The sequence below is a fragment of the Macaca thibetana genome, chromosome 1 (genome assembly GCF_024542745.1).
Source record: "Macaca thibetana thibetana isolate TM-01 chromosome 1, ASM2454274v1, whole genome shotgun sequence".
Classification (NCBI taxonomy): domain Eukaryota; kingdom Metazoa; phylum Chordata; class Mammalia; order Primates; family Cercopithecidae; genus Macaca; species Macaca thibetana.
In genome coordinates, this window is record NC_065578.1 from 67,325,845 (window position 1) to 67,353,843 (window position 27,999).

Genomic DNA, 27,999 nt, shown 5'->3' on the forward strand with positions numbered 1-27,999 from the left:
TGCAAAGCTCACTTATTATTTATGATACTTTAATTGTAATTATTATGGATTTTCTTTGCATATACAAATAACATTTGCAAACAATCATAGTTTTATCTCTTTCTATTCCTTATACCCTTGGTTTAATTTCTGTTATTGTTGTAATTACTGGGATTTCCATTAGAATACTGTGAAGAAGTGGTGGTTCTGGGCATACTTGTCTTGTTCCTAGTCTCAGAGAGAAAGCATTCAACATTTCACCATTTATTATGATGCTGGCTTTTTACATGGCCCTGATGAAATTAAAGAAATTATCTTCCTTTCTTAGTTCTTAGTCTTTTTTCATGAATAGATGTTGAATTTAATTAAATATTTTTTAACCTATTGAGATGTCAGCAGTTTTTATCTTTCATGGTGTTAATACAGTGAATTACCCTGCCTAACTTTTCCAATGGTAAACTAGTCTTGCATTTCTAGAAATTATCCAACTTCGTTTAGATCAACTGCACCTTTTATATATTGTTGTATTGAGTTTGCTAATATTTCTTTTAGAATATTTGCATCTATGTTTGTAAGTAATATTGACTGTAATTTCTTTGGTATCAAGTTGATGGTGCCAAAATTATAGAACTTTATTAAAAAATTGGAAAATTTCCCCTTTTTCCCTATTCTCTAGAATACTCTGTGTAATTGTTCTATTTCTTTCTCATATGTTTGGTAAAATTTACCAGTGAAGCCCAACTTTTCTTTGTGGGAACAGAATTGAATATAAAATTTTAAAAATATTCATAGATTATTCATATATTCTATTTCTTCTTGTATCAATGTTAGTAAGTTGTGCTTTTTAAGAAATTTGTCCATAACATGTAAAAATTCAAGTTTATTGGCATAAAATTGTTCATGTTATCCTCATATTAACTTTGTAGCATCTGTGATGAAATTTTGTAGTCTGTGATGATATCCCCCTTTTTATTTATTTATGTATTTATTGAGATGGGGTCTCACTCTGTTGCCCAGGCTGGAGTGTAGTGGTGCAACCAGAGCTCACAGCAGCCTCGACTTCTCAGGCTCCAGCAATCCTCCCACCTCAGCCTCCTGAGTAGTTGGGACTACAAGTGTGCACCACCATACCAGGATATTTATTTTATTTTGTGTAGAAATGAGATCTCATTATGTTGCTCAGCCTGGTCTCAAACTCCTGAGTTCAAGTGATCCTTCTGTTTTGGCCTCCCAAAGTGTTGGGATTACTGGTGTGAACCACTGTGCCTGACCCTTTTTATTTTTGATAATGGGTAATTTGCTCTTGCTGTCTTGCTCGCTTGCTCTGGCTCTTGCTTTTGGTTTATTTTCTTTTTCTTGATCAGTCTTGCCAGTTTATCAATCTTATTGTACTTTTTAATGAACAAACTTTTGGCCTACTGATTCTCTTTATTGTATTATGTTTCATTAATTTTTTTCTGTTTTAATTTTTTACCTCCCTCTCCTGTCTTTATTTAATTTGCCTTTCCTCTTCTAAAATCTTGGGTGGTACACTTAAACCGTTGATTTCAACCTTCTTTTATTACATGCATTTCAGGCTGTAAATTTTATTCTAAGTGTGGTTTAGCTATATCCCACAAGTTTTGATATTATCAATGTTTACATTCAATTAGTTTCAACTATTTTAAAATACTAATTGTGAGGGGTTTTTGAAATTTGCAAGTAGTTTTAAAACTTCCAAGCATATGGGTATTTTACAGTTACTTTTGTAAAAATTAATTTTTAGCTTATATCTACTATGGTCCAAATTTTTTGGAGATTTTCTTTCTGATCTTGGCCCCGCAATTCTGCACTGCCTTAGTACTTCTCAAATGGCTGTATTAAGTTGGGAATCATACAGTTGAAGAAGGCCATTACATGTGCTGGGAACATGCACCTTTGAAGGCTTAGCTAGTGGTTCTCAACCTATCAGATGCAACACTGCCATTTTAAATACATATATTTGCAATATTCCTTTTTCTATCCTGAAAAATATTATAGATAATCTAAAGATTTAGAAAACAATACAGTATCCTGTTACATGGAGGATAAATAAATAAAAAGTAATTTGTAACAAGATATATTTTTCAACCTGGAAAGGTTCAGGCATGACTACACTAGAGACAGGATAAAGTTGGCCGATGTTTTCTTCTACTTACAATGAGTTAATATGGATGTAAGAGAATTAAGACAATACTCAAAGCATATTTATTGTTGACACTTTTTCCTTGTATTTAACATTTTGAGATAAAGGCTAAATGAGCATATTTGTGTGCGTATACAAGTACAATCAATGTGACTGTGACAACTGCAAATGAAAAGCTGATAAACGTGTGTTGCCTTGTTGACTCAAATACCAGAAGCTGCGTTGTCATTGATGAAGGAATATTTCGAAGTGCTGAACAATTCTTGATAAAGTTCCGAAACAAACAAAGCACAATCTTCCCTCGATTTACATGGGAGTTGCATTCCTGGAAAATTCAGTATATTTTAAAACCATGCAAAATATCCTTTAAAAAAATATGTAACATGGAGTTTAGGACCAAGGCTCAGGTAACTATAAAAATTTTTACTTACATAAATTTCTAGTGGAGTGTTTGAAATTTGTTTAGGACTGTCTCCTTCATTGTGGGACATTTGCAGATTTCTCCCTTGCCCAGTAAATCTCAATAGCACCTCCTCCCCCAATTATTGTGAAAATCAATTCCTCCACATTCAACCAATTTTCCAACACCTCCCGAGCAGCACTGCCATCCTTGTTGAGAACGTGCATCTCGTTCATCTTAAGATAGAACTGCTGCCCTCATCCCCGCTTTCTCTCCCAAATTCCGTGAAAGCCCAGCACAGGCACTGGGGGATACAGCAAGCCACTTAGGAGGATTCCCAACTTGTATCGTTGAATCATCTTTAAATTTGTTTTTATTATTTTTTAAAATGTCTTATCATCTTCCAAAAAGGATGTTTGGGTGAACTGCAAAGAGATATACTCATAGACAGGAAAAAGACCTGGTAGGGTGAAGAATGAAAGAAAAACAGACAGGCAGAATAAAGCTGAAAGCTGAGCCTAGTATCTAAAACACACACTCACAGGGCTTGTATACGCAATAAAGTTGAGAAGTAACTGGGTTGTCAACTTAAAGAGGAATACTTGATCAGACACACAATTCTATGTTGACAAGATTAAAAACAAACTCTAGTCATCCTTCAGTACCTGTAGGAGATTGGCTGTAGGATGTTTGTGGATACCAAACTCCGCAGATACTCAAGTCCCTTATGTAAAATGGCATAGTATTTGCATGTAACCTATGCACCTCCTCCCATATACTTTAAATAATCTCTAGATTACCTGTAATACCTAATATAATATAAATGCTATGGAAATAGTTGTTATACTTTATTTTTTCATTTATGTCACTTTTATTGTTGTTGTTTTTAATTTTTTAGAATATTTTCAATCCATGGTTGGGTGCGGAACCTGTGGATACAGAAGACTGACTATAATATCAAGGTAAGGACATGGACTCTGGACCCAGACTGCGTACATTCAACTTGGCTTCACTTTTACAAACTGTGGGACCTTGAGCAAGTCACCACATGCTTCTGTGCTGTTACCTATAACAGGATAATATCACTACCTACAATACCACATAGGTCTATTGTGAGGATAAGTTGGTGTACATAAAGTTCTTAGGAGAGTATACAGTAGTTACCTGTAAACACTATATAAACATTGCCAAATAAGCAGGAAAAGTTCTCAGAGAAAACAGTTTTTCCCAGCAGTTTCTCTAGTAGATGCAGAATTGAATTACCTAGACTGAAAACTCAGAGGAAACTTGACATTCATCAATTCTAACCTGTTTGTGTTACAGTGCAGGAAACTGCAGCCAGAGACTGAAAGTCTAGGGGCCAAGCTCACATATTAGTTGAGGATCCACAAGTTAGTTGAGGATCCCGGTCCCCTGGCTCCTTTCTGCTGCTCTTTCCAATATGTCAGCCTGGGGCTGGCCTGGGGAGGGGTGCAGAGAAGCAGCCTATTGTCTTTCCTTCCCAGAGTGTCCAGAGGTTCCAAAATTCCACCTTCTCCCAACTGTTATATAACACCCCAAACTCTCATTTCTTCCTAAGGACAGAGAGCAAAGAATAAATCAGGTGTGAATGACCCCTAAACTCAAACCCTCAAGGAATATGCAAACACATAATAGAGTTCCCTTAAATATAATAAATCTTCAACTTTGAGGAGGAGGGGGAATGGGTAGGTGGGAGGCAAATGTTTTAAATTTAGAATTTAAAATTGAATTTTCTAAACTGGCAAAAGTCTCATCACTTTCCAGTCGTGAGACTGCACACAAAGTTGAGAGTCTCCAAGCCTCATTTTTCTTCTGTAATGTCAAAACAGAGATCATAAGGCTGACGGAATGGACTCTTTGTGGCAATAAGATACCATATTATAAACAGGACTTAAGGCTGTGCCAGGTAAGAATGAAGTCACACGCCCTTACTCTTAAGGAATAAACTATGTTATAACTGCTATAAGGTGTTTTCTTTCACTCTAGCAGTTAAACAAGCACTGGTAAGTCTCCACCCCACAGTGAACATGGGACACATGCAACATGCATGTTTGCTTACTATGTATGCAAGCATTCCTCACTTCCTAAATATTTATTGCCCCCTATAACCTGTTAAATATGTATACTTGGCCAAACAGTTCGGCATAAATTCCTGCTTTACCCCTCTCTCCCTTGAAGTGCCTGCTTTTGGTCTCTGCTGGAGGCTATGCTTCCCAGCCTACCAGGATGGCCACCCTGCAGGCTGTAACCCTTTGTAAGAAATAAAGCTCTCCTCTCCAAGTTTCTGAACCTTGTGATTCTTCAGTTAACAGTAACATGGGAATGATGATCATCAATGCCTCACGGGTTGTTGTGAAGAAGAAATGAAATAATACAAAGCACCTAGCACCATGTCTGGCAGAGAGTCAGGGGCCAATAAATGTTCATCATATTTGCTATTATTATTATTGCAGGCATCAGCAACCTATCAGAAGAGAAATATTTTTCCTTTGCTCTTTGAAGAGATGAGGCCACCCCAGAAAGGCTTTCTTGGTGGCTTCTTACTCCAGGAACTCAGTTACCTTGTAGAGAGGAATGGGAATGTCTGGAGAGAAAGAACCTGAAGCTCAGTTCCCCTAGGAGCACATGAAGCATCACAAAGACAGAAGGGTTGCAGGGCTGAATCCAATTCAACCACTCACTCTAGTGTGTTCCTGAGAGCGTTGTCTTCCCTCTATGACCCTTAAACAAATATGTATATGTTCACTGTCCAAATATAATACAAGACAGGGTTTGGTATGATTAAGATGCTGCCTATTAAATGAGGAACTCTGAGATACTACACAAGAAATCTAGAAACTTCATGAATCGGGGGTGAATCTCCCCATGGTGAAAGTTCAGAAAGACTGGCTGCAACGGGCTTTGCAAAATATGTGCTTATAAACACATTTTCTCTTCCTTTAACAAGGAAAATGATAAAACTTCATAGTTACAGCAAGAAATACTGGGAAACAAAAAAATATGCCCTTAAAAATTCAATAACTTAATATATTCATTGTACTTAGCTGTTATGGGAAATCCAATATCTTACTGTTGATCTTAATTTTCCAAGGGACTTTGAACTCTATGTGTGTAGGTGTTAGTAAATGCCTTCGTTATGGCTGCTGGGTTCTGCAGACTCTCTGCACACAGAGGTGTAGGTGGTTAGACTTGTGTTTTCTGGGAAGCAAGGGCAAGTAAGGAGTATCTACTATGGGCCAGCTACATGTCTTTGGTATTCCATTCAACACACTCCTCCCTGTGTTAGAGGAAACATTATTCTTCCCAGTGTATAACAGGACTCTGTCCTCTAGGGAATTGGGAAATTATTTCCTTCCCCTCCCTCTTTTACTTCCCCCCAAGGGAAAGAATGACTTCTCTTCTTAGGGAGGTTGGAGAAGGGTCCTAAACAGTGGGCTCTCTTGTTTCAGCTGACTGTGCACAGGTTGAGACACCTTTTTCATTGCTTCTGCTTTCCTATGGGAAGAACAGTTGAATCCCAGCCCAGGATCTGGAGGTTGATGTCTCTCTTCTTGGTCTCCAGAATTCATCGATTTGAGGCATGCATCTGACCTCCATCTTTCTGCACCACACACTCAGTTCTCCTCGCGTGCAGGTCCAGACCCAGCTGGGGTTGTATCATTTTGAAGGTCATCTGGTTGCAGGTCCACTTTCAGGGCTCCTACTCAACAACCATTAAAGGTGCTGTATTCATCTGTATTTGCTGAAATACGACTATTTCTCAATTTGTTCCGAATCAGAGAAGCTCTACTTGAAGAGCTTGGAATGGGCTTTGAAATGTAACCCAAGCATCTTATGCAGGTAAAAAGCCAAAACTCGTATGCCCATCTTGCCAGCTGACCTTCCCAGACCCCACCCAGGTCTGGTCACATAATAATGTGCATTCCCCAACGTGGCTTGATTGCCTGGTCTGGCAGCTGGAGGAGTGGGCCCTGCACCTGACCTCATCGTGTCTTGGCTTTGTCCAAGTAGTCCCCTTGCCTTCGATTGTTCTGTGCTAAATGTTTTCACTTATTTAGAAACATCTGCATCTTTCTTCCCCGGCAGTGCTCTGAACCCTTTTTTTTTTTTTTTTTTTTTTTTTTTTTTTTTGCTGGGGACACTGTCACCAGTGTCTGGAGATATGTTCCTGTTCTGGATCTGACCCCAGAGGACCGGAACCTGCACGGAGGTCTGCTGCCTCCCTGCCTAGCACTCTTTCTTTTCCCACCAGGGTGGATACCTCTGTGAATTACATGGCTGGACTTATCTTAACATCAGACTCCATTAACTAGAACAATAGTTTCATCTCATCCTGTGATCCAAAGATGGTTGCTAGGGAAACCAGTGGGGATCTGTTTAATCTGTAAATCCTGTAATTGCCCTAAATTAGCAACAATTCATACGCTTGCTTCAAAAGGATTTGGACTGAGCTGACTGGGAAGCAGGTGAGTGAGGAAGAACAATCACAGGTTGGCTCCCCTTGTGATCTGTTCACATTCCTCATAAGGTGTTTTTTCCCGATGCTTTGCCAAAAAGCTAAAGGGATTAAAGAGGGAGCACTGCAGCAACCTTCTAATGGACCAGGAACGCTAGAAAGACAAAATAATACAGTCTTTCTCTTCTTATGGATTCAAGTGGTCAGAGCTGAGTGATTGGCGGCTGTACTGGTGGTGATGGAGAGAGATAAGAGGATAAATAATCCATTTTACTTTAAAATGGACTCAGAATCCTGTAATTGTAGTTTGTAGGGGGCTACTAACTCCAAATGAGGAGAAGCGAGGTATTTGGGAACTCTTATCAGAAGAGACCGGGGTGGTCTAAGCATAGGAGCACAGAGTCAGGTTTGGAGGCACGCCCAGATCATCCCTGCCAAGCCTTTCCTTAATCCACAGCAGTATTCAGTGGGTCACCCACACGCTGCTTGGGCACTGCCAAAAACGAAGAACTTGCTCCTTCCCAGAGCAGCTCATTTTGTTTTTAAACAGCCCTGATTGTTAGAAAATCTGCCTTAAATTGAACTGAAAAATAGGGTGCTGGGGACAGGGGGGCACTTTTCCTCCTTGACTTGGCTGACTGGCTGAGCTCGCAGAGGTTTCTTCATAAGACATGCCCTACCTCTGTCACAAGGCCCACACCCAGCAAGCCACACTGGCTCAAGGGCCCAGAACTATCCAGACAGCTGAAGAGTCCCACCTTGAGGCACAGTAGAGAAGCCGTAGGAAAAAAAACTGAACATTCCTTGATGTAATGTTTGATTAAGAATAAAGTGCACAGTGTCTGTCTCTCAGGGCCCTGCAGTGTTTGTGATTAAAAAAAAAAAAAAGCAAAATCTAAGTGCAGACCCTGTTGCCCAGGAGAAATGTCACATGAAACTCTTTATACAAAATGGTTCTGAGAATCATCACTACCATTATCGGTGGAGATGACTCAGTATTTTAGACTTAGCTAGTTATGCAAAGTCCAGAGAGGTCATTGTGCTCTCTTTTGGAAACATAATAGTTCCATTAACGCAGCTGAATATCACATTTGCTCTGAGCAGCTGCAAACCCACTGATGACTCATGTTGAGCTCTACAATCAGTGAAAACTTGGAGGGTATTTCTCCTTTGTAGGTGCAATATCATATGATCCCTAAGCCCAGCTCTATTGGGACTATGGGTGTCCAGGATCCCTCCTAGCTCCTTGCCTGCTTTTGCTGTCAAGTTTGTAAGTTCACCTTCTGTATTTTAAAATTCAGGATTGTAGGCCGGTGCAATGGCTTGCACCTATAATCCCAGCACTTTGGGATGCTGAGGTAGGAGGATCTCTTGAGCCCAGGAGTTTGATCAAGACCAGCCAGGGAAACATAGGGAGACCTCATCTCTACTAAAAAAAAAAAAAAAAAAAAAATAGCCAGGTGTGGTGGTACATGCCTGTAGCCCCAGCTACTCAGGAGGCTGAGGTGGGAGGATGGCTTGAACCTGGGAGGCCGACAATGCAGGTAGCCATGATCATGCCTCTGCACTACAACCTGGGCAAAAAAGCAAGCCCCCTGTTTCAATAAAATAAAATTTAGGATTGCGGGGATTGCAACCTCCTGTCTCTAGTTCTTTGTTATCTGTCCTGCTCTGTGAAGTCTTAGGCGGTCACTGCCCGTGCATAGTTGATAGATCTACATGATCCCATTCTCTTCAGCTCTAATTTATCCGGACCAGCATGTTTAATGAGGTTAGATGTCTGTTTAATAGACCCTTTATTAATGTCTATTCTCTCTTTTCTAATTTATTGCCAGAAAAGTTGGAGGAAAGTCGGGAGCCGGGGAGTTTTGCTTTCTCTGATCTGTTGAAGCGGCATAATTAGTTTATCTAATAGTATACTGCCCTTGTGAGAGGTGACAATGCGAGATTTTGGAAAAAGGCCTCTAACCTGAGTGCTTATACTTTGCACAGCCCTTTTGCATTGTTTAGTACTACTGGTTTTTATGCTACTTAATTGTTTTAAAACAGATATTTATAAAAATAGACACAATTTGCTAAATTCCATTCAGTTCAGTCACTCTTAATGGAAAGTCTAGTTTTATATGCCACAAAGCCACAACCAAGGTGTACCTCATTGTAGAAAAAGAATCCAGAAAGAAGGAAATGGTTTTGAGTAGCAACTTTGAAAATTCCAAACTATGAAGCAGAGGCGGTAATCACTGTTAGAAGGTCCTTGGCTTTCCAGGAAGTCCAAAGCCCAAATGACAAAGGCATCTTGATTTTCTCTCTGAACTCTGCTCAAGGTTTACTAAGAAACTACCTACCACGTAAAACTGGGAAATACACAAAAGATGTATTTCTTGGAAGGTGAGGGGTGTTAGTGATTTCAGCCTCACGTTAAGAGAGCCAGAACATGCATGACCTGCTAGAAATAAGAGGCGGAAAGACAGGACTGGGTTCTGGGGCTGCATCCAGGGAAAACATGTCCGTACTGTACACCTAACACCAGATGAGTGGACAGAGACATGTCAGGAGAAAAGAAAAAGGAATGACCTGGGCTCCAAAAAGGAAAGGGCACAGGATTGGTGGGAGGCTATGAGGGATCAGAAAGGAGAAAGGATGGTGATACATAATCACTTTTCTATTTTCTTTCAGGATAATGACTTAAAACTTAACATTGGTCACTGCAATCAAAGTCTTAATATGAAAAACCAAGTAAGTACATGGCTCTGAAATTCCAGAATTCCTTGGTGTGGAGTTAGGACTAGGAAGAATCACAGCCAAAAACAAGTAACAGTAACTCCCATAGCAATGCTCTGTATTTAAGATGTAGATACATCCATAATATATACACTCTGGAGTGGTTTATTAACAAGGCACTTAGAGCCATTCATAAAGAAATAAATGATAGTGCAAGGCAGCTGAACGCAATGGCCAGGAGGGGAGTTAGCAGTGAGTGCTCCTGGGGAGATGCCGAGGCTGGCTGGGCAGAGGGTACAGCGAGGGAGGCCTGAGGGAGGCCTAAGGGAGCCCTCAGGGAGCCCTCGTAGGCCTGGGTGATAGTGTCCTCAGAATTCCTCAGTGTGTGTGACCTCTGCAGCTTGACTGTTCCTAAGGAAGTTTGGAGGATAAAGACAGCATCTCTGGGCAAGAGATACGACACCAGACCAGTGTTCTTCAGGTCTGGGACCCCCACAGAGCAACAGCTGGGAAAGTGTACTGTTATTGGAGGCAAAGCAATCAAAATTCCATTCCAGAAACGTGTCCCTTGCGAATCTAGGTACCTGCTGCTCACTGTTCAATGGTGGCAGACATTTCAGTGCAGGCAGCTGCGTGCTTCTCATGCATAGACAGGCTGCCTCCCACTTCCCCACCCAAGGGACACCTGGAAACATGTGTGCATGTGTTTGTCACAATGTCTCTGTGTGTGTGTGTGTGTGTGTGTGTGTGTGTGTGTGTGTGTAGAGGCTACTGATATAAAGTATCCAGGACCAGAGATGCTTAATGTCCTGCAACACGAGGTCAGCTCCTCAGAGCAAATACGGACCCCATTATAAAACAATGTGCTTTGGATCCTATCAAGGGAAATTCCCTTTAAAGAACTAAATAGACTTTAAATTGGTTTCAGTAAGGTATACATTTAAATGTGTATATTCCAATGTTTTCTGCTTTTAAATTTAAAAGCTCTTAAAGTTAGAAAATACAGATTAGCATAAAGAAAATGATCAAAATAATCCTCATTCATACTATTTAAGTTATTATTAATATGTTGGTATTGATTGTCAGTGTCTTTCCATTTATTTATGAAAATAAGACAAAATTATATATATTTTAGTCAGCCGTTTTAAATTACTACATTGTGAATAATCTTCATTGTCTTAAATATATCCTTTTGTATATAATTTTTAGTTGCTGCCTAATACTGTATTTTATGGCTGTACGATTGTTGAACTATCCTCCATTGTTGAATAGCTAGATTTTTTTTTCTATTAACACAATGTGGCAATTTATCTTTTCCTCAGAATGGTTTTTTATTGTCAGAGAGCAAAAGGATGTTTAACAGCTGGAGGGTAAGAGGATAGATGAGTGATAAGAAATTAGGGTCTGCAATGAGAAGACATTGCTTCAAGTCCCAACTCTGCCACTTACTAACCATGTGACCTTAATTTAAGCCAGTCAGCTCAATCTCTGTGCCTCAGTATCCTCATCTGCAATATGAGAATAACAATATTTACCTGGCAGGGTAGCACAGGAGATTAACTGAGGAAATACACGTGAAAGTACCTTTTAACTATACCTCACTCTGAGAGAGAAAGGGGAAAAAAACATTATCTTCCATTTACTGTGAATCTCTCATATGCCAGGCACTTTCCTACGTTTTACATGCTTTATTGCATTTGATCCTCATGGCAAACCTGTAAGGCAGGGGCTATTTTTTTTTATTACCCACATGTTACACAGAAGGGAAATGAGACACATGGATAATCTACCCCATCATGGGCACGACGGTGGAAGCAGCAGCATAGGGATTCAGACCCGGGTCTGCAGGACACATCTCAGGCTCTGAGGTGGATACAGTGCAGAAGAGAAGCACACTCCCCAGTGTGGCAGAAGGCCAGCTCCAGAGCCTTCCAAACCCAGCTTTCCAGGAGATAAGATGAATCACCAGCTAGGGACAATTCTGAGGCCAAAAAGCTCATGATAGCCTGCTCACAGTCTTGAGTCAATGGGTCTTTTATTAGTCTTTAAAATGGGAACCACAATCCTTGTATGTGTACAGTATTCGTGCATTCCAGGGCTCTTTCCCATCCATTCTCTCACTGTTCCTGACTATAGCTCTGTGCTGTGGTGGGGCAGGAATCTCATGTCGTAGTGGCTTGTGGGAGCATCATCCTATATGTTAGAACAGGGAAAACTGGAACTCTGGATGCCTGGTCTCAATTCATTTGAAATTTGAATAATCCCAGCTTATTGGAAAAGGAATCCTGTCTTTTCTCCTTGGTATCTGTGTAGCTTTGGGTAGCTCATTTCATTTCTCAGATTTTCAGTTTCTTCATCTCTTAAAAGAGATCCAAAACAGGAATAACGTTTATGTCAAGGATGCTCCTAAAATCCAAATGTAGTCATGGAGGATATTAAAAATGCCTACCACTGTGTCCCTCCCACCTCTAAGGCAGTGTACCCACTCCAGCCACCCAGCCCCCAGTGGGCATCTATACCAGATGACCCCTTCCCACTCCACTGTGGGTGACTGGACTGAGGTGGGCAATGAACTCAAAGAGTCGTTCACTGGCCTTAAAGGAATTCATCAAATGCTGAACTGAATCACCTGGATTCTTCTTTTGAGACTTTTCCCCTGATAACTGAATTTTTAATTCTACTTAGTTTTAATTAATTATAATTTAATAGCCACATGGAGCTAGTGGCGACCATAATGTACAGCTCAAGGCTGTAAGTTTATTCTCTGCAGAAAGTAAAACAGAAGTCAAAGAACATTAAAAAATTGAGAGATTTTCTTATCATGGGGAAAATTGACACACTAAAGATACCATGGACTCAGAAAAAGGCCAAATATATATATATATATATGTATTAGGGAAAGAAATGGTAATGACTGGAGGGGCCCATGTTAGTAGAATTCAATATGAAAGTATTAAAGAGCACTTCTGGTACTATGAGGAATGAAATATTATGAAATGTTTAGTGCTATAAAATAAAGACAACATGACAAAGCATACTTTTAATTTTATTCCTGGGCTTGCAAGAAGTTATATACTACTTTTGCACTACCACCTTCACTCCCAAAAAAGACCTGAATGCAATTAAGTGCTAAGTATAGGTGAAAGGCAGGATTGCCCTGCTGGCAAATGCTGACGTTAAAACTGCAATCAAAAGCCAGCTAACAAGATGGAGAGATTAAGCCTGGGATCCCAGCAGTGAGCTAAAGTTTTTATAGGTGGGTAACCCTCTGGCTCTCAACAAAAACAAATCTCCTCTCGAGAGAAAAGCTTCCTCAACTTGGGTCCTTAGATTTCCATGGATTAAGCAATAATATATGAGCACTCAATAATATATGATCAATGAAATATAATCAAACACACAAGAAAGCAAACCACTATAAGCAAGAGGTAGAAGAGATGAGGTATGCCAGACTTCTACCTCTAAGAACTTTAAATATTAGAATGATAATATTTGAAATGTATAATTATTATAAAATTCATTCAAAAAATATGAAGTCATAGAAATAAGCATGCAATGCTAGGCTATAAAAAGTGAAATGGTAGATTTGAAAAAGACTTAAACATAACTTATAGAAATGAAAAAGGTTATTATTGAAAAGCAGAAGAAGGAATTAGTAAAGTAGAAAATAGAGTTGAAGAAATTAAACAGAATGTAGCACAAGAAAAAAAAAGATAAGAAAGAAGGATCAATAATCATATAAGTTCCAAATAAAGATAATATATTGAACACATACAGCTAATTTTACTCCTTTCCCCAAACTTATTAAAACAACAGCAAAGGGATTTTAAACAATCATATAAACCCACAAGGATGGGCAAAATATGAGACGAGACACCAACTTCTGGAAAATGGAATATAAATGAAGAATTGATAACAGAGTTATCAGAACTAAGAAAACCAAATCCTAAATTGATGGTGGGGAAATCATTGAATCAACTGAATTTGCATTGAAACACAACACAAAAAGTAAAAAAAGGAATATAATACAGTAAGGAGCATAAATTAGTACAATAGAAATTAAAGATAAAATAGAGAAGAACTACCAAATCAAAAATTCTTTAAAAAGACTGTTAAAAATAGATTAGTAAGAAAGATTGAGAAAAGTGAAGTTATAAATATGTATGAACAAAGGAACATATCTACAGATAGGCAAAATTAAATTTTAAAAAGATTTTTTAAAAATTTAATTTAAAATGAAGTTTAAAAAATACTTTAAGTGCCAAAAGAGATAGTAAGAATCATCTACACTACTTTATGTCTATACATTGGAAACAATTTAAAATGCCCAGAAAAATATAACTTGTGAAACCAATTGGAGAATAAATAGAAAACCTAAATAGCCTTATAATCATTAAATAAAATAGTAGTCTAAAATTTTTCTGCAAAGAAAATAAAAGTCTCAATAATTTCAGTGACATTATTATTGCATTAAATAAAAAATCAAATGTCCAAGAAGAGCCAAGACATTCTGAGGACAAGCAGGATGAAGGTATGTGCTTTTCTATATTGCAAGCCTTATTAAAAAGCTAAAGTAATTAAAACAGTATGGTTTTGAGGTAAGGATAATCAAATTAGTCAATGGAACAGACTAAGAAACCCCCAAAAATCTGTCTGTCTCTCTGTCTCTCTCTCTCTGTCTCTCTCTCTCTCTCTCTACATACATATATATATATGTATATGTGTGTATATATGTATGTGTATATATGTTTGTGTATGTATATGTATGTGTATATTTATTTGCTTGATAAAGGATATTATGTTATAGATCATGAGTGGCTTATTCAATAAATGGTGCTCAGAGCATTAGTTATCCATATAGAAAAAAATTAAAGAAGCTCCTTATTCTCTTATATACAAAAATTAGTTTTTGATAGAACAAAATCTTAAATATGGAAGGCAAAGGCTTAAAACTTTTTGAAGAAATTTAGAATATTTTTATAATCTTGGAATTTATTTAAAGAATTTTTTTAAGATACAAAAAGTACCCATTAAAAAAGAAAACATTGGTAAATCAACTACACAAATATCATCAAAAAGTAACATAAATGAAAATATAAGGAATTCATGTCTAGATTAATCTTGATCATGGTCTTAAGACTTCCAGCCTCCTGAACTATAGGGAGTAAATGTCTGTTGTTTAAGCCACTTACTCTATAGTATTTTTGTTATAGTAGCCTGAGCTAGGACAGCTTTATATAAGCCTTTGGGGACCATAGATGAACCTATATCATTTGGTTCTAGTATGTTCTGTGGTTTCAATGCAGAAACCTAGAGAATAACCAAGGCTGGGAGAAAGAAGGACCACACTGGTGGGGAAGCTGGGTGCTAATTCTTGTTTTTTTCTTCCCTAGCCTTGTGGCCCTGGACAAATCACTGGGCCTGTTGTCTTTTCTGTAAAGAGAGGGGCTGCTCAGTTCTCATTTGGATTCAACCTTTCCAATGGAGCATTTAAACATGGAGGAGGGATTTTTTTGGTTGTCACAAGGACTGGGGGACCCTGCTGGCTAAATATCCTCCAGTGTGTGAGACAATTGCACCCTAAATGCCAGTGTGCCCCTATTGAGAAGCATCATCTCTAGCAGTCCTTTGAACGAGCCCTCTACATCTCTCTACATATACATGATGTTTGCTGGTGGGTTGGGAAACATTTGGATACTGTATGAAGCATGCAGGTCTCCACCCAAACCCACAGGTCAGATGACTGCTGTCCAAACATTAGGATCTTTAGGGCTGCAGATGAGATGCTCTGTCTTGTGCATGTCCTGCTTGGGGGGCTGACCCTACCTTGCCGAAGATTTAGTTGAATTCAGTTGAAGTGTACTATTTCAAACCATTTGCCCCCTTGTTCTGACAGCCAGCAGGAGCAGAAAACTGGCTTGCTCTTGTTCTAACTGCGTTCTCAGAACCGTGCCTGCAGTGCTTTATCGTTCTGTTCAAAGCTAAGCAGTGCCCTCCTTGGGACACTCTGGGAATGTACAGTATTCATTGCTCTAAGAAAATGCCTTGGCCACAAGGAGAAAACATTCTCTGGCTGTGGCTTGAGCCAACTGGGTCAGCACCAGCCTGTGCAGATGTCTCTGCGGACAGAGAAGTCCCTCTGGGAGAAGGCAGCCCATGCTAGGGTGTGTAGATTGATGAGAGGAGTGAGAACTGTATTTCTGTCCTTACTTGCTGCTCTCCTGGCCAGGTGCTCTTGTGCAGTGCGCTAGCTGTACAACAGTACCTACTAGCTGGACCCTCCCATTCTCTACCAATTCAGCAGTCTACTCTTGGCTTCATTCAGGAGGCTGTCTCCCCGTGGTTGCCTGAACCCAAAAGCAAAATGTGTGGGTCCCACCTACTTCTCAGGCTCTAGTTCTAAAGAATGGGCCTAGGTGTCCAGCCTCCATGGCCTGACATTCAGTGCTGTGTATACTCCGGTTCCAAATTGCTTTTCTACTCACTGCGCCCCAGACTCTGCTAAACAGGCTACTTTAGTCATTGCCTCCCAAATAATGCTTGTGAAGTTGCATCTCCACACCCTCGTACTCTTCCCTTCCCCTCACCTTTTATCCAACTATTTCAAGACTTGGCTCATTTTCAGTCCTCTGGGAAGCCCTCTCAATTGCCCCCACTCAGGAGTTACTGAAAAGTGTCCTTGTACCTCCCATGGGTCACTGACTGCACAGTTCATGTATTGGGAACCTTGATTCTTAAGAAGATTTTAAGTTCCTTGAAGGTGGAAACCTAATGAGAAGACTTCTTCAGGCTCCTCTACTTAAGAATCATTCCAAGCAATTACCATGGAAACAAATATCTTCTCTTCCTGTCCTCTTGGATCAAAGCAAACAGACAAACAGTTAAAGAGCAAGGAATTTGGCTCCCTGCCTAGGTTGGCAGTGAGAGCATCAGGACAAGGTTGAGGCCGCATCCATGCACCTCATTTAGTTAGGTGCCCATGAACTTGGCTTGGAATACTTTGGCCCCATCTTAAAGAAAGTGCTTCATTCTGGGGACACTGGTCAGCCTGAGGCCCATGCTCCTTAGTCCTACCACAGGAAGCCTTCTCTCTCCATCTGTCACTCTGAGACCATATTGACTGAAGCTCTGGGTTTACTCATATCCTGAGTCACCCAACCTTGCCTGGCCGTAAAAACATCCATATCCTTATAGGTGGAGGCCTTGTAGATAGGTTGTTGAGTCAGATTTAGGAGTTTGAGAAAGAGATGCTTTGGATGGTTTTAAAAGCCTTTGGTGAGTTTGCAGAAGTCCTGGACTCAAATCCACCACCACTCACAACAGTGAATGTTTCAGAAAATGCCTGGAAAAGGGCATCTCTCTGCTGAATGACCCTAGTAATGTACTCATTCCCCAGGTAATTACTGAGCCACTCTGTGTTCCAGGCACAGTTCTAGTTTCTGGAAATATACCTGGGAAAAAAACAGACAGAAATTCCGCCCTTATGAGCCTCCACTCCAGCTTCTGGCCAAGTCTGTTTTTCATATGGTCCAAGCACTTTGGCAGGTGTTAGGGCTGTAAAAGGGATGGCACGGGAGCCCCTTGGGTAGCAGTCTTGGCAGAGACGTCTCTTAGAAATACTGCCCCAAGCCTCACTGTTCAAGTCTGGTGTGTGGAGCAGCCGCATCGGCACCTCCAGGGAGCATTTTAGAAATGCATCATCTCAGGCCCTTCCCCAAGACCTTCCGAGTAAGAAACTGCACTTTATAATACGATCCCAGGGGAACTGTGTGCAGGGAAAGGCTTGAAAAGCCTTGCTACGAGACACCAAATCCCACCAGCTATCCTGCAGTGAAACGGAGCAGAATGATAAAATGCATTTGAGAAAGAGCACATCCCGTGCCTCCGATTCAGAAAGGTGGCGTGTTAAAGACTGAGACCTCCTCAGAAAGAAATGTGCTTAAAAACCCAATGCTCCCCAAATGTATTTGATGGCTCAACAACAAACCCCAACTGCAATCGCTCAACAGAACCAGCATCCTGTGAAACACACCTTGAGAAACCTGTAGTGGACCCTCTGGCATCCACAGATTCAACTTTCTTGTCTTTAATGACTGCAGATGGAGCGAGCCCATGGGGTGATAACTGGCAGTTTTGCTGTGGAACAAATCTGAATCATGCCTACTGCCAGGCTGGGGCTCTGGGCCAAGGTCTCAGCTTGGGATAGGGTGAGGATCGGAGGGCTGGAAAGATAGAGGGGACTCGGAGACTGCCAACTACTGGTTAACTTGTGGCATAAGGAGGATATATACAGAAAACACTGGATTCTATATCTCAAATGTATCATTTGGAGAAATTTAGGAGCCAAAATAAAAATTCTTTGTCATTTGGGGGATTCAAGAAAGTCATGGGCTATATACCACAGGTGTCAACAATCTATGATGATGATGATGATAGCAAAGACAATGATAGATCACTTTTTAAAACTTACTATATGCCAAGGATGTCCTAATTCATATGTTCCCAACAGCAATGCTAAGTGGTATAATCCTCATTTCTGAGGGTGCAGAAATTGTGGCACAGAGCTGGCTCCTCGTTTTGATCCCTTTCATGCTGAATGTGACTTCTGAGACCTAGGTGACAGGCAACGACTGGTGCAGACTAAACTGACCAGATGATGGAGTGGCCACTGGTCCCCTTTATGCCCCTAGCCAGCCCCCCAAGGCTGAGGGACTTGCTCAGAGCCCCATCCCAGAAGTGGGCAAAATTCAAATTTGTGCCTTAGCAAAATTTCCGGTTATCACACCATGGGCTTATTCCTTCTGGAACAGGGTAAAGCAAGAACACAGAACCCCCTTTGGGGGTGCCACGTAGGTTGAAGCAGCCCTAATTGGGCAGGTACAGGCTGGAGTGACCTCAGTGGTGGGTCTGGGAGGGGGATACTTGGTTTGCTCTGGGGCAGTCATAGAAGGCTCAGTGCAGTGCTGGGCTGCAGGTAGGACTAAGCTTGGATTGTAAGGCCTGGGATCTTCTCACAATGCTGGTCTACAGCCACTGTGTGGCCTGTGACAGGCCTCTTTCCCTGGGTCTCCGTCTTTGAAAATAGTGATACACCCCCCACCCCACCACACCCGGACATGGGCTGCACCTTGGGTTTCAACGCAGTGACCGCTTTTCAGGAGGTCCCTCTGGGGCTCCTTGGGGTTATGGCTGGCTGCTCCAGGATGGCAAATCCAGATCACGTGAGAGGTGGCTTCACCCTCCCTCTCTCAGGGACACAAAGAAGATCTGTTGCTTCCAAATTGCACCAACACACATGCCTAGAACCCCAGTAATGAAGCTGGAACCTCTACTGTGTGGTCAGACAAACCCAAGAATAAATTGCCCCTGCTTCTTGGGATGACACTAGGAATTCACCATTATTCACTAGGCAGTCCCTGGGGCCTAGAGCCAATTCACTCAGTTTAAGATTCCCTCCCTTTGAGACAAAGTATAGGGTGGTGATAATGAAGTCAGTCGGGCACAGCCTTGAGTGCCGGCTGTGTGACACAGGGCAAGTCACTCAACCTCTCTGAGCTCCAGCATGCTCATTGGTAATTGGTATAACTGAAAGTACCTATATCCTGTGACTACTGTGAGGTGCTGGCACATTACCAGTGCTTTGTAAAGAGCAGCTATTACTCTTGTTGCTTGGACATTTGTTATGAGGGGGGAATACTGTTTTAAATTTGTTTTTTAAAAACAAATTTCTGAAGGCAGTTTCAAATGAAACTTTAAAATGTTTTTCTCTCCTTATAAAGTTAACATTTTTGTATGAGGTTAGGCTTTTTTTTTTTTTTTAAATGAACAAATAGCAATCAAGGGCTTCTAAACAATTCCAAGGACTCCCTTGCTGCTCTCTTCCACTAGTCTTCTACCCTCTCCCTCCTGGCAGCAGTCGCTGGCATTTTTTTGTATGGCTCACCTTGGAGGTCAGCAAGCTCTGCACCTCCTGGTTGGGAGCTGCCAGTTCTCCCCTGCAGCTGTCCCGAAGTCCTCCTGCTGTAGGTTGTCCCTTTGTCCCAGAGCACTCACCCTAACAGGGAAGTCCCTCATTTCTTCATTAACTTCCAGGTTGCTCCCTGCCCATTAACGCTGAGCTGGAGAAGCAGGATTCACAGGACCTTACAACCGGGACCAGGAGCAGCAGCTTGGAGATTCAGGCCTTCTTTGGCTTCCTTGACCCTCCTGTCCCAGGGCCAGCATCAGGGAGGGAGGAAGAGGACAGGGATGGATGACTCCTCTGACAACCACACAGGGTAAGGCCAGGCTCACGGTCACACAGTGGCTGAGCCAGAAGACCAGTGTTTTTGCTTTTCTGTCTAATAATGGCTCCATCTATACAAAATTTTGGGCAGGAAGGGCAATGCATCTATCAGAACGCACTGGTGACAGGCGCAGCAGGAGCTACATTGGCTGAGTTGAACCAGGCTGTTACTTCCTAGCTGTGTGACCTTAGGGAAATCACCCAACCTCTGTGCCAACAACTGCACCTACCGCATAGGATTCACTTAAGGATTAAAGAAGCTGATCAATATCAAGTGATTAAAATCCTACCTGGCACGTCTGTAACAAGGATTCTACATGCTAGATATTATTGTTGCTGTTAAGCCTCATGAAGGCAGGAGTCTTTGTCTATGTTGGTTACTGATCTGTGTTAGAACAGTGCCTGGTACTTAATAGGTGCTCTATAAACAGTTGTTGGGTGGGTGAATCTTATTTCTTTCAAGATAAAACTCTTTTGCAATGCAGCTATTTATCTTGGCCAGCAGAGGGCAGCAAATAGCTGTGACTGATTAATTGTGGGCAAGGGTGGTTTTAATTTTCAAGGCTAACGGAACTGTCCGTCCTGAGTCAGTTAGGGAAATAAAAGGTTGCCATGTACCTGTACGACTGGTCCTGACCCCTCCCACTTACCTTTGTGTAGGTTAGAATGATTGTCAGGCATTCAACTCACAAAAAATCTTGGTTCCATTTCTTCTCAATTTATTTTCAATTTCCTTCCTTCCTCCCTCCCTTCACTATCCCTGCTTTTCCTCCTTTCTCCGTTTTCTCTAATCATATTTCCCACTGCCCCTACATTCATTCCTCTTTATCAAGCTAGTATATTGTACACACTCCCAAACTTTATCTGTACAACTGCAGCTTGTACTGCAAACCATGACATCTAGAGTAGATCCTTACACAGTATTCTTCCCAACCAATGAATGCTGCTAAACCTAGTGTAATTTTTTTTTAAAAAAAACATGTAACTTTATAACTCTAGACCCAGAGAGGTACTATAGCTTGGCCAAGAACACACAACAATTAGGGGTAACATTGGAGTCCCAGCCAAGGCCTTCTGCTGTCCATTATACAGCCTCATCACACACGTTCTCTTTTGCCAACAGGAGGCTCATGCAGTCCCTGTTTGTCATCCAGTCAATACAGCCATCAGCTTCTGGCCCCAGACACCTTTCCTCTGCACTGTGGTACAGAGGAGCAGACTGCTTTGGAGGGCAGCTCCCTGGGAGCTCCAGGGACCTTGGCCAGGCGGCCACTGCCACTGACTTCTTCCTCGGCTCACTGAGCCCCTGCCTGCAGCTCTCGTGTTTCCTCTGTGCTGCAGTGAAAGCTCATCTTCCCCCGATGGCACATTTCTTTGTCACAGACAGGACCCTCACTGGCAGTCGGAGATGAGTTCTTAGGGAGCTTCTGGGTCTTGCTGGAGCCTTCTGGCACCACGTGTGGATGGGGATGGCTCCGACACCCAAGCCTCACCACTGCTCCGGGGGTCAGCCGGTGACATGATCTCCCAGCTTGCTAGATCCTTTCCTTCCCCATTATGATCCAAAAAATCATGCTAGGATAACCGTCTGGAAAAAATGTTTAATTGATCTTCCAGCTGGGAAACAAATTCTATATGAATTGATGAGTTTTAAAAATAAAACTAAAAAGGGGAATTTTTAAAACTAGAAAAAATATGGGTGACCTATTGTCTTAGGGGATATTTCTTTAAGCATGAAAGCAAAACTAGAAACTATAAAAAAAAATGTACAGGTTGACTACATAGAAATTAAAAAGCTCTATATCCTGATAAACATCCAAATCAAAATAAAAGCTAGTGACCAATGGAGAAAAGTTGAGCCACCCATGTAACAGGCAAAGGCTAAATATACTAAATCAGACTCTCAAGAAAATGGTAAAGAATCTGAACTGACAACCTAAAAATATCAAGTCATAGGAACATGAAACATGCTCACTGTTACTGGTAGTGAAGTAAATGCGAAATTCAACTTCTGCATCTTGAAGTTGCAAATTTCAAACCTACATAGTGTCAGTGAGGATGCAGGGCCACAGGCTCTCTCATTCTGCTGTTGGCACACTTCTGGAGGGCTCTGTATGCTTACAGGTGTCCATGATAAATGCTTTTCTGTGTAGCCTTCATTGCTATCACCGTACTACCTATTACCTCCTCCCTCCCGCCTTCCTTTACCACATCAATATACTTTACGATGATAGGGACATTGTTTACTGATCTGCCCAAATGCTTAGAATAGCACCTGGCCTGGCTGGGCACGGTGGCTCATGCCTGTAATCCCAGCACTTTGGGAGGCCGAGGTGGGCAAATCACAAGGTCAGGAGTTCGAGACCAGCCTGGCCAACATGGTGAAACCCCATCTCTACTAAAAACAAAAAATTAGCTGGGCATGGTGGCAGACGCCTGTAATCCCAGGCAGATGCCTCCCAACTACTCAGGAGGCTGAAGCAGGAGAATCACTTGAACCCAGGAGGTGGAGGTTGTGGTTAGCCTAGATCGCAGCACTGCACTCCAGCCTGGGTGACAGAGCGAAACTCCGTCTCAGGAAAAAAAAAAAAAAAAAAGTAGCACCTGGCCCCAAATTAGATGTTCAACATATTGAATGAATAATTGATCTTTAACCCAGTAGCTCTTAGGGATTGATACTAGGCAATAATCAGTGATGTACAAAAAATTTCTATCCAAGGATGCTCATTTCAACATATATTGTGATAGTCAAACTTTGCAAACCACTGAAATGTCCAGTAAAAATTATGAACCATCCTTATTAGAGACTATAATAGTAAAGTCATTAAAATCATGTTATAGCAGACAACATAACATAGAAAGATTTCCTAGATATATTGTGAAAAGGGCAGGTTATATAACTGTCCAGAAATTTATTTTCTATGTCTAATATAATCCTAATTTATATAAATCTGCATATACATGAAAAACTTGTGTAAGAACATGCTGACATTTTAACAGTATTTCTCTGGATAGAGTAATTGTAAAAAGTTTACATGTTTTTCCTTACTCTTTTATGTATTTTTGCAGAGTTTCTGCAATAGGACCATTCTGTTTTTGAGACTAGATTAAAAACAATGTAGCAGAGGCCATGGGTGCCTCACCCATATTCCTCAAGCTGGCCCTAGTTCCAAGTAGCTAAGAGCCTGGGGGTGGCCCTCTACCTACAAAGGGTGGGAGTGAGTGGCTCTCTCTCACACAGCTTCCTCTGCCCCAGGGGACAACTCTGCAGCGTGTTCCTCACAGCTTGGCAGAGCCCCTGGCAGTGCCCCTTGGTGGCTGTTCTTTGCATTCCCTTCTTCTCAGCCTCACTTCTCCATGCCACCTCAGTGCTTCCTGGATCCCCTTTCAAGCTAGCTACTTGCACACAAATCCTTGTCCCAGAGTTTGCTTTTAGGAGGAGCCCCGGCTAAAAGGCACAAATGCTGTTTTAAAAATCCTGCCCGCTCCGTGTAAAGAAAGTTAGCCAAGCACAGTGCTATAGAAAGAACTCCTGTCTGGGCTGTTTCTGTGTGTCGTTCACTTTCAATCTTTCAGCATCCCTGGGTTGAAGAGAGATCTTGCTTAACTGGGAGGGAAGGCCAAAGGGTTTCTGGATACAGGAGCCACCTTGGGGAGCTTAGAGCCTCAGAAGAGGCAAGGATGTAAGTTATAAGAAGGGGCTGTCCAAATAATAAGATTAATAAACCACCCCTGCGATGCCAGCACATGGCTCACAGCAGATCTGCCTCAGGCGTCTACCATTGCTATAGGATGCCATGAACACCTAACTCTCCCTTATGAGGCTTAGAATCAGGGCTGCTGAGGACTTCAGAAATCATCTCATTCAGGTGAGGTAGAGGAGGTGGGTAGCTTCCGTGAGGGTCCCAGAGCAAGAGTTAGAGACAGAGCCAGGACCAGAACTTACTGAAAAGCTATAATCCAAGGTCTGACTTGGGTTCTGAGGATTTGCTCAGTGATAGATGACATTCTCGATTTGGCCTGAAGAGGGCAGACACTTACCATTCATGGAGGTGAAGAGCTTGTTTTTAAGGCCGGACTAACATCTCCCAATAAGGTCATTTGGTTCTAGTGAGAGTTACAGCTCACAACATTCTTGACTCTCCTGCTGCAAATATGCTACTGGAAAGACACTGAAGTTCAGAGACTGAAGTTCCTTTAGTTCCAACTCTGGCACTGTAATAGGTGACCTTGCACAGGTCACTTCACCTCTCTGAGTCTCACTTTACTCATGAAGTAAGATCTCTACTCTGACTGAGAAGGTGGTATTGGGGGGAAATATGTAACTTACAAAGTTACATATTACAACACACATCACTGCTGTTAAATTCTGTGTGTGTGTGTGTGTGTCTGTGTGCGCACGTGCACACTCGTGGAGAGAGCTTGACAAAGGAGAGAGGCCTAGGCCAAAGGAGGTTTTTCTGGCCTCAGGTGAATATATTTGTAAATTCTCTAGCAATTGGAACCAATCCACTTTGTACTTGGAAAAGACTTAACTGCTTTTCCTTATATTTCAAACTGTAGTTTTTTAAAAGCTAAAGATGTCCCTTAACTGGGGTATGAGGAAAAAATACGTAACAGGGATATATGTAAATTTCTACCATTAAGTCAAAAATATTGCTGAATACAGAGAAGGTATTGGTAATATCAATTTTTAAAACTAAATATTTTAGTGGTTACTTGGTCATGAGAAGCAAAAAAGTAAGAAGTGAGTATTTTTTAAAATCCTGTACCATTTTCCTAGAACATCAAGCCCTAGTCCAGGAAGGGACATTTTCACACTAATCTGTGCCAGCTGGAGCAGTCCTGCCATCTGAACATCATATTTTGGAACATTGGGAAGCTAGGATGCAGTTAACAGGTAAGTAGTAATGGGAGAACTTTCTAGAAACCATGTCTGGAGGAGGGGTTCAGGAGCTGAGATGCTGAGCCTGGGGAAGGGAAGACTTGAGTGGGGCAGGCCCTACAAAAAGGAGTTCCATCAATCCAAATAAGTACAAGTCACAAAGGAAAGGTCTGGTCTCAATAGCAAAGGGCATTCTTCCCTGAGAGATCAGTGTGTTGTCACAGGAGACAGCAAGCTCTGAACACTTCAAGACATGCTTAGAAGGCCCCTCGATGTCAGTGGAAAAGGGGTTGCTAATGTCATCTCAGAAACCAAGTTATTCTCATACAACAAAATCAATCACGTATCAAAATGTGATGGAGAGCAAGCCTGCAGCAGTCAGATGGTTCCCGGAGCACTACAGGATAAAAACAGCCTTGAAATACAGAAGACAAAGTACAGGATCATGAATGTCTGGATGTACCAGCAAGTTGAGCCTGACCAACTACACTGACATCCTGATGAGTCAGCTTGAATCAAGAAGATGGGTCCCAAATAATTCAGGGTCACGCCTCAGAGAGAGATGGGGATTAGTCAAGTATGTTCACTCTCTCACTCACCAACTCTCCCTGATTGAATTCCCACACTATGCTAGGCGCTTTTTAGGGAGCTGTGTATATTTTCTTTGGAGGCACAGGGTTAGGACATTATCTCCTCCAAGGATACCAATTTATCTGTGCATTTATTCCTTGTCTACCAAAAACCTTCTATTTCCTCTTTTAGCCTCCATGGTTACCTGAAAATAGGAAGGGAGGAAGTCTACAATGCTGGAGCCACAAGATATGTGCATTCTTTACTGTAAAAGATCACACAAAAATTCTAGTTTATAGATTCCCCAATGTTACCATTCAGCCTTTGGAAGCTGATTCAATTTGAAAGAGTAGATAAAATATAGTTTCTAGAACTGCCAAGGTGAGGATGAGACCCAAGACCACGGTGTGGCCACTACCATGTGAACACTGGGAGGTCCTCCAACCTCCCCTGACATTTCTCTTGAACTTCTCAAAGTTACCTGTTGGGACCCCAGGGGTGTAAGTTCCAAGGGCCCCATCAGCTCTGAGATTATAGGCTGAACTCAGGCATCAGAATTGTTAGACAGCTTTATCTCAGTTCTGAGAAATGGTTAAAACCACCCTCGGCAGTCACATGTGGAACCACTTATTTCATTACTATGGACATTTTCTTGTAGGAATAATATATAGTGAAAATCCATTGGGATAACCAACATAAAACTGATTTTGTTTTCTATTTGATATAGCAATTGAATCTTATTTGTCTGTTGTATGTATTGGTAAACTTTCTTATTTTTTAAAAACAGACCTGGAAAATTTTATGCTTTTTTCCTATAATATATTTTAAAGCTGCTTGAAAAATGTTTATTATGACAATGTATAAAACTAGTTTACATGGCCAATAATACATTTTGTCTCTAGGTTGATGGTCCTTAATAAAAGCAATTTCTCACCTCTGGAGTTCCACTTCTCTTTCCACTGATTGAAATGGGTTGTATCCAACCTGCATTCTTGAAACTGAGACTTCTTTAGTGAAACTCCAACATCCACCACACATTGATGGAGAACGCAGAACAGCCAGGGGACATACTGCAACCCCCTTCCTTTGGACCTCAAGTTTCTCCTCCACTGTCCGTTTGTTATTTCTCTCCTGTCTCAGGATGAAAGTGTCCTTTCACTCCTTCAATGCTAACTCATCAACTTGTACTCTTGGTCCCAAAACTCTGATTTTGCTTGTGGCTTACATTAGCTCCTCATTGTCTTTCCTTCATGGCTGGATCTCACCCTTCAGGTTTACAAACTTAGTTCACTTCTCTGCAGACTAAAAAACACAAGCCTCCACACTTTATTCTGGCTCCTCTCAGAGCAACCATTCTACCTCCTTCCTTCCCATCACAATTGCCCATTGACTCTGCTCTACTTCTCTACCTTCTGCCCTTGCCACTTAAGAAGGTCACACAAATCCAAACCACCAAATCCAAGAGACTTGGATCCTTAAATGCTGCTGAACCTCTCAGGACATCTAACGTTGTTTTTTCTTCTTTCTTCCTTGTGAATCTGGTTCTTTCTTTGAAACCCCACATTTCTCTGATTTATCTACCTTATCTGCTTCCCCTTTCCTATCAAATACAGCCATGTCTGGCTCACTACTCTTGGTGGGCGTCTGCTTGATGTCTTGCTGCTCTGCCCAGTTGTCCTTCTCCTTCTCAATGGTGGTGGCTGCCCAATCTGCTGGACCCCTCAGTTCTAATTGTTAGCTCATCGTTTCCTCAAAGAGATGGCTTTTAAAACCCAGCCCAGACAAACCCAAACTCGTCATCTTGGCCACTGTGCTAGATCTTTCCTGATTGTTTGCCCAGTTCAAAATGGATTCTCCATTCTTTGGAGATGGACACCAATCTATAGGGTGGGCCCCAAGCAGCCATTTGACCTGATTTCCTGGTCACAGGTGACTGGCACAGGGACAGCCACCTGCCTAAGGCTCCTAGTTTTTAAGTGAGAGAGACAAGAACTGGATAAAAACTCAGCAGTGAATGGTACTGCTCTGTGAGAGAAAGGTGCATGGATTCCTGGTGCTACGGGCCCTTTGAGCTGCCCCACTTCCCATCTTCCTGGTTAATTTAACTCTTCCACGGATCTTTCATATATGCTAGGAAAAGTTCTAGTAGAGTCTGTCTTTTAGCTAAGCTTGCTAGAGTGGGCTCCTACTTAGAGAACTTTAAGCAGTGGATCCACTGACACTCGTCATCCGAGAATCTCTCTTTCTGTCCGAAACCCCACCATTCCCTTCCCCAGCGACGGCCTGAAATTTGACTCTGATCTTACTTTCTGTGCAACCCACATCCAGAACATTGAAACCTTGTATATTTTATCTCCAAAATAATCCTCTCCTCCAGGTCCTCTGCTACTGTCCTGGTTCCAGTCTCTGTGATCTCTTTTCGGGGCTTGTCCAGCCTCTGCAGGCTCCAGTGATCATTCTGATCATATCACTTCTCTGGCTAATATCTGAGGCTAAGTCTTGTAACTTACTGCAGCAT

The 27,999-nt window shown here is 41.6% G+C and overlaps 1 protein-coding gene and 1 long non-coding RNA gene across 2 annotated transcripts in view; one reads left to right on the plus strand and one right to left on the minus strand.

Annotated features, from left to right (window-relative positions):
* Nucleotides 1-2,174: 2,174 nt before the first annotated feature.
* WLS (Wnt ligand secretion mediator) overlaps nt 2,175-27,999 on the minus strand; it is a 134,554-nt gene continuing 108,729 nt past the window's right edge. The window contains exon 12 of the mRNA XM_050765724.1: nt 2,175-2,468. Within this exon, the coding sequence (XP_050621681.1) occupies nt 2,347-2,468 (122 nt within the window). The 3' untranslated portion in view covers nt 2,175-2,346. The remainder of the gene's footprint in view (nt 2,469-27,999) is intronic.
* Nucleotides 3,440-27,387, plus strand: LOC126940127 (uncharacterized). Its single transcript, XR_007720642.1, has 5 exons — nt 3,440-3,505; nt 9,697-9,756; nt 19,834-20,018; nt 24,810-24,926; nt 25,674-27,387. It is a non-coding gene; the product is annotated as an uncharacterized LOC126940127 (long non-coding RNA).